This window comes from Paramormyrops kingsleyae, chromosome 7 (genome assembly GCF_048594095.1).
Source record: "Paramormyrops kingsleyae isolate MSU_618 chromosome 7, PKINGS_0.4, whole genome shotgun sequence".
In the NCBI taxonomy this organism is placed as follows: Eukaryota; Metazoa; Chordata; class Actinopteri; order Osteoglossiformes; family Mormyridae; genus Paramormyrops; species Paramormyrops kingsleyae.
The window spans coordinates 20,002,893-20,010,229 of record NC_132803.1 but is presented as its reverse complement, the minus strand read 5'-3'; the positions used below and the strand labels follow the sequence as shown (position 1 = coordinate 20,010,229).

General features: G+C 37.3%; 1 protein-coding gene across 2 annotated transcripts in view; it reads right to left on the bottom strand.

Annotated features, from left to right (window-relative positions):
* Window positions 1-522: 522 nt before the first annotated feature.
* Window positions 523-7,337, bottom strand: part of LOC111833445 (electrogenic sodium bicarbonate cotransporter 1-like) — a 47,123-nt gene continuing 40,308 nt past the window's right edge. For both annotated transcript variants that reach the window (XM_072714467.1, XM_072714466.1), the window contains exons 17-26: window positions 6,931-7,044; window positions 6,216-6,377; window positions 5,747-5,925; window positions 5,191-5,263; window positions 4,450-4,518; window positions 4,149-4,322; window positions 3,850-4,005; window positions 3,525-3,618; window positions 3,104-3,183; window positions 523-2,143 (exon numbers count right to left, since the gene is read on the bottom strand). In XM_072714467.1, the coding sequence (XP_072570568.1) occupies window positions 3,140-3,183; window positions 3,525-3,618; window positions 3,850-4,005; window positions 4,149-4,322; window positions 4,450-4,518; window positions 5,191-5,263; window positions 5,747-5,925; window positions 6,216-6,377; window positions 6,931-7,044 (1,065 nt within the window). In that variant the 3' untranslated portion in view covers window positions 523-2,143; window positions 3,104-3,139. The remainder of the gene's footprint in view (window positions 2,144-3,103; window positions 3,184-3,524; window positions 3,619-3,849; window positions 4,006-4,148; window positions 4,323-4,449; window positions 4,519-5,190; window positions 5,264-5,746; window positions 5,926-6,215; window positions 6,378-6,930; window positions 7,045-7,337) is intronic.

The window sequence follows — 7,337 nt, the reverse complement described above, 5'->3', positions numbered from 1 at the left end:
TTAGGCATCAGCTGTGCTCTCACATATGGCAATGGAACAAAAAAAGAACCCCCCCCCCCCTCCATAAACAACTAGTAACATGGGACTTTCTCAAGATCAATGAAGAAGTGACACGGGAGGTTAATGATATTTAATTTCTTAAGAGTAATTTTACACTCAAGTGGCATGGAGCTCAGCAGGGCCCTTGGCACACCTCTAGGGGCTGTGGGCTTGGATCTGACCCTTCTCTGTGTGTGTGGAGCATGTTCTCCCTGTGTTTGTGCGCGCAGAATCTCCCACACAAAGACACAGCGTTCTGCTGGAGCTGAACCACCAGTAGTATGTGCAAGCTTCCCATGGCTTCCCATAGTCCCATCCAGAAAGGATCCAAGGAATAAGGAGCTTAAGAGTAAAAGCAGTTGTGGAAAATTGATAAATGGTTGCAAGCGGATGTTAATAGTTTTACAGCAATTACATTCCATTTCTTTTTATGGAGCTGTGAACTAGAATAAATCCATCTTCAGAGAATGACACAAATAAAGAGAAGCTTTACGAGTTTATTTAATATACATTTTCTGAAAAATACAAATTCTATTCATATTATATAAATTTTTTTAAAAAATCACTTTAATCTTTTATTCAAAACAGCAACAAATGACTTAAATGGCATAAGGTCTTTAACCATTATTGCATTTACTTTTCTAATATAGTGTGCATACTGGTGAAAACCTACATTGGTTTGGAAAAATAAAAAATAAAAACAAAACATGATCAAAAACAAGAAACCCCATAACTCAAGCATTGTATATTAAGACAAACAAACGATTGATTTTGTTCAGAGATGAACAAATTCAGTAGTGGAAGACTTAATAAATCCTTGGAATTATTAATCAAAATTAAAACTCTTACCAAAATGGTACATCAAGTAAACTCTTGCCTGTGATATCTACAGTATAATGCGTCCATTAGATTTTTAAAGAAAATATTCTGCATAACATGCTATCCTTTGTTCTAAAACCTTTCAGAATGCGACATTTTATAATAATGTATTATATTATTTTTTTGTTACAGAGATACCAAACATATACAGACCATTGTATTTCTGGGTTTGGAAAACACCAACCTTTTAGAATAAGACATTTTATAATAATGTGTTAATATATTAATATTGTTTTTTGTTAAACATACCAAACACATACAGACCATTGTATTTCTGGGTATAGACCAAGCATTCATTCTTTCAGCGAGTTAAAGACAGTTTGGGGCATAAATAACAGTTGTATAACTGCTGGTGTTATTAATCCAGAATACAGTGATAAATTCATGAGAAACAAAAGTATACAGATCATGCCAGTCCATTTAAAATTACATTATATTAACTTAATCACCATTTTAAAACTTAACGTACCTACACAAACTGTAAAATCATAATCTTGTGTGAACACATTTAACATTATCACATTCTCTGTTACTTATGTGCATCTCCATAGCAATTTTTAGATTCGTACAAAGTCATAGGACATCACAGAAGGTGAAGGTCTGAAATATTAAAATCATATGATGTAGTCATTACAAATCAAAACAAAATGACAAACAGAGGTAGAACTATAAAAATATTTTCTCCTACTACTGGAAAAGTTGATTAGTTCTTTCAGAAAATTAAGAAGTTCAGATAAGGCCCACAAAAAAGGATATCCCATAATTCTATTGTTTTAATATGTTCATCAGAAGACACAGGGAGGTTTTGCATAGTAAAGGATGATATGTGTACTGAACGGCAGTTTTCGAAATGTTCGGCAGAGGGGACAAACAGTTTTTTTTTTTCACATTTAAAAGGTTTCTTTGTACGTCAACTATGGCATCTGCTGTTAAATAAAAACCAGGCATATCTGAATGTTTTCGTTTAGTTGACGATACATTCATTCTTTTCAAGGAAAAGAGGAGCAGAAAGGATCCTTCAAGTTTGACCAAACATTTTTTTTTAAACAACCCTTCCTCAACTCTCACCCTAATTAAGGAATTTATTTTCTTTTTTTCCCACTATGGAAATGTGTCATTAAAAGGAATTCGCAAAATTAGCTCGAAAGACCTTGGGCATGGTTCTCCAAAAAGGACCCCTTGCCTTAGTCTTCAAGGTTCTCCTCTGAGGCACCGTTTTCCCCCCCTAAAGACCAAAAAAAAAGGACATAGTACTCATTTATCCCAAGTCACATTCACATAAATGACACTGAAACCTGCTGCTTTACCAATCTTAAGAGAAAATCTAATTCGTTCAGCATTTTGCAGGCAAAAAATTGTGTAAATAAATGTCAACTAACAGTCCATATCAATTGTAAAGTTCGGTTGAATTTAATACATTCAAGATGCAAAGCATGTTGGCTTAGGTGAAAAAGTGGTAGGTAAACTACCACAAGCATCTCTGTCATGACACAGTTCTTTAACAATCTTAAAATGTTAGGAATAATTTCTGACTCCCTCACCATCCCGCGTCAAAAAAAGGGAATTGTTACATTAAAATCCCATTACTGGACCATTTAGGTTTGTAACACTTTGCTCCAGACTAATGATGATGTAGTGACCTTTAAACATGCAACGAAAACATAAAACCAAGAACATTAAAGATCACCTGATTCACGCTTACATGGTTCATTAAGTTGGTCAATAAACCGCACTAACTAACTTACAGGTTACATGATAACATGAAAGCTAACACTAGCAGACTTGGAAAGACATTCCAGGTGGTTAAAATATTAAACAACTGAAGAATTTTGCCTTAAATATTGCATTGGTAGAATTATTACTTTCTGGTGACAAATCTTAAATGAGAAATGGCAAATAAATCGGTGGATTATCATTTTTGGTTTGAAAGCAACATTGCATTTCAAGTAGATTTCACTTGTATATCAGAGGCCAATATGTGTATAACGCATATCAATCCATAATGATGTTAAGACAGAAAGCTGTGTGAGCAAATCATTACTCGATGCACTACAGGAGGGGCTCTATTTAAAAAAATAATAATTTGTCTTTTGGTTGCTCATTATTAGGCTTAGAAAAATCCATTAACCAAACTATTTAAATAATACATTGGGAATCAGTTTAAGAAAGCGAGCTGTAAGCTTACCTCACCACCAAACTGGCCCGGATATAGTTCAGCCACTCAGCATGCGGAGTGTGGGTCAAGGTAAGTGGAGGACTTTTCTCCTATGGAAGGACATGCATACCACTTCTGATTACCACAAGCAAGGATCCATGTTCACACTCACCCTCCTAAACCCTGTGTTTACCATTTTTGGAGATACATGTTCAATAAGATGTCATATAACAACTCATAAATTTCCACTGGCAGAAAGAGGTCAATATCTACTTCACACGGTTAAACTAATGCTTCTTGTGCAATTTGGATTCAAGTTGTGTGTGACTATGAAAGCAACGGTCAGGAAAGTTATTGGCAAATTAAGGAGCTCTGTCAGTTTCGAAGAGCACCAGTTCAGAATGAGCTCCTGTTCCATAATTTCAGACGGTTACTGAATGGCTCTACTTACTGACGGGACGTTTGTCGCTCAAAAAGGGCTCCTGCTCCAGGATATCCATGGATATTTTAATGCCCGGCAGCGTCTCCCGATAAGGGAAGTCAGACTGTGAAGGAGGAGTGAAAAAGGGTTAAGAGGTGGCTGAAGTCTATATCAACAGCTTATAGAATATAATGCACATTTAAAAAGCCCTGAATCACTTCTGGATTCTACAAAAAAAGGACATCAGGTTCAAAAAGCTGATTCCTATGCACAAGGAAAAAGAAACTGACTTATTCATATTAGGATTTACAACATAAAACCATATTTTATACTAATCATGCAATACCATACTTACATCATCAGCATCACTGTCTATACTATCTTTCTTCTTCTTTTTCTCATCTTCCTTCTTTTTCTTGTCTTTTTCAGGAATGACATCATCCAAGTAGCTGAGGTCATGCTGAGAGAAGATGTAGTCCATGGCCTTCCTCACTGCGACCAGTGCCAGGATCTGCAAAGGAACGCTCAAGCCATTACTCAACAGACGATGTCTACTCATCACAAAAAGAGATGCTCAACGTCACTAGATGCACATCAGCATCAGTCATTCTACGGTCATGGTAACATGGTATCAAAGCGCAGCTTTGGACCAACCATGACTGGGAAGACTATTGCAGCCACCGTAGACTTAAGGATCCACAGGAGTGCCAAACAGAGTACTTGGATGAAGGTGAAAAGATGGATCCTGCGAAGAGGTACATGTCGAAGGTAGATCAAGTCTGGCTGATGTTTGGCAGGCATGAACAGCAGTTTGAGGCGATCCATAAACTACAAAAGTCAGACAGAGGCAGAATGTTAGTGAACCTGTTATGACTGTTAACCAATATGTGACCACTTTCAAATCCTACTTTGCAACCCCTTCCTTCTTGGCTACAAAGAAAAGTGACAAACTCACCTGCACACCACTGAGCGATGCCACGCCCATGTAGAGGAATATTCCGTACAGTACTGGCATGGGAATGTACTGAAGGACAGAGAAAAATTAAACAACTTAAGAATTTTGCCTTAAATATTGCATTGGTAGAATTATTACTTTCTGGTGACAAATCTTAAATGAGAAATGACAAATAAATTGGTGGATTATCATTTTTTTGTTAAAATACACACTCAAACATACACACTCTCTAAAACAAGCACAAGCAAAGAAGCTATTAATACAACTCCTGTGCCAGATAATGTCAAACTAGTCATAAAAAATGCTAGATAATCAGGCTAAACTCCCATCCGCATAGACGACTTACAAATGAGATATGGTGCTACAATATTCACTATGTTGACTAGATGAAGTTTGGTTATTGCCTATACTAACCACAAGGAGACACTGCTTAGCATTTACCTACCCTTTCATTAAAGAGAAGCTTTCTAAGGAGGTGGGTCAGATAACACGTGCAAAAGCAGTGGGTGAGTAGTTTGTTTAAATGATTATTTTTAACAGCGTGAGTCCAAGTCTTTTTTTGCAAGTTACCATGGTTAGTCTTGTGTATTCTGATGACAGTTACAGTTAAATAGTGTTAAAAAAGAATAAGGAATTCTAATAAATTTTTAATGATTAACTATATGTGTGTGCATCCTTCCACTGTCCTTATTTAAGCTGGGGAGGGACACCATATATGAAAAGGCAGAGTCAGCGGTGTACCTGAAGTATTGGAGCCATGAGCACAGAGAGTCCAGTCAGAATAAAGACAAGGATACCAGTCAGTCTTTGCTCCCTAGAAAACCAAGATGTAGTTATAACAATGTGCTTTATTTCATCCGCATCATTATCATTATCATTATCATAATTAAGGTCAAACTGGTGAAAGGGAGCAAATCTGAGATTCATATGAGATTTTATAAACCTGCCCAACGTTTTACAATGAATACCGTATATTACATCAACACAATCTAACTCATGCCATTCATGTATTTTCAAGTGAAATATTTTAAAAAGTAATACAAATTAAAATGAAATTAATGGGAAATCTGCCTTTGCGGGATTATTAAAGTTTATACATTTCTATATTTCAATCTAGAGCTTCCATATTTTTACTTTTAAACCAAATTATTACACGAAACAATCACATTATCCATTTTTCTTGCAAATTATGAAGGGAACTTGTCTAGTGGAGATTCATTCTGCTGGCTGTGCGTACAGCTGGTGAACCTTTGGCGTAGCTCACGTCCGTGGTGAGAAGGGCACGGGCGGCACTCACCTGACGCCCAGGAACTTGGGCTGCTCACCCGGTGCCGACGTCTCCGTCTCCATCTTCAGGCTGTCAATGTGCGCGATGGAGATGACCGTGGCGGCCACATACCACGGGAGGCCCATGAAGGAGCAGATCACCAATATAATCGCCACCCAGAAGAGGTCCAGGTGGTAGCCAGCGCCTTTCTGTATTAACACAACGTATTGGGGAGCACGGAGACACAAATTAAAACAATCTGTACAATTTTGTAAGGACTTGTAAAACTTTATATGTTGCTTTTTTTTTTTTATTAGAAAAAAAACATATATATTATTTTTTTTTACTAGGATCACATGACCAGTGACTTTCAAAATTAATTGCAAAAGGCACATGAACTACTGAATCAATAACTCATACTGCCACTAGTGATGCTGTCCAAAACTGTCAAAGCTCAAGCCACTTTAACACACCAAAAAGCACAATCCAGATACTCAACCTTTAGCTTGTGCTCCTTCCTGTTGACGATGACCGCTGTGACCTGCTGGTCCATGAAGATCAGGATGGTGACCAGGAGGGCAGGGAGAGCCGACGCCAGGTACACCCACCAGGGGTTGCCTCCAAATGGGGGTACAAACCAACCTCTGTATGGGCTTGTTGGCTGGTGAATAAAAAGTGAAAAAGCTCAGCAAGCCACTGAACCGATGTTTGTATGGCCAGCGTGAAACGAGAAGACCAAAGGGGAAAAAAGATTTAAATATGTATTCATACCATTACTACCCCAATTCCCTTAAGAAAACAAACATACATGTATATATATGTGTGTGTTTATATGCATGTGCACGTGTGTATTCAAAACACACAGCCCTGCCGGAATCTCAGCTAATCACTATGTTATTTGATGTCAGCTCTGAAGCAGGCCCCCTCCTGAAAAGATTAAGATCCCATTAAGATTAAAGCATTATATAGAATCAGAATTAGTGCCTTAGTTTCAGGTTATTTCGTTCTCAGTGAATTATGCCAATAACAAAGTCTAATTAGTAACAGGAATGTGAAACCTCCACAGATTTAAGTGACCACTGTAAATTACCAGTACATGGAAACATTTGTATCCTGCATTACTAAAGTCAACAGTGAAACACAGGTGACTTTCAGCCAGACATACCTGCAGTGTAATGAACGCAACACATGCAGTCAAGTGTAACACAAGTTACCTTAAATTCACTCGGCACCAGCAGTTTGGGTGTATTCACGCCAACCACAGCATCTACACCACAGAAAGTCAAAATGGCCAAGATTGTTGCAAAGTCGCTGATGAGTTTCCTAACCTAAAAGGTAAAAAACAAAAAGAACAGAACACATTCACTTTGAAAATCAATGCTATGAAGCAGTGGTTTCTGTAGGAAATGATCAGATTTCCCAAACAATGGATACAATTCATGAAGTAGCAAGCGTTTAAGAAAGTTCTTCCATGCATCCAACTTTTTTTCCTTTTTAAGAGTACTGAGCCCTCGGTATTTAACCCTTTCACATAAAATTAAATATGGAAATGTAAACTGACAGAAACAGTTCCAAAATACAAGAAGAATTAAAGATAAAAAATACACCATTGACAAAAATT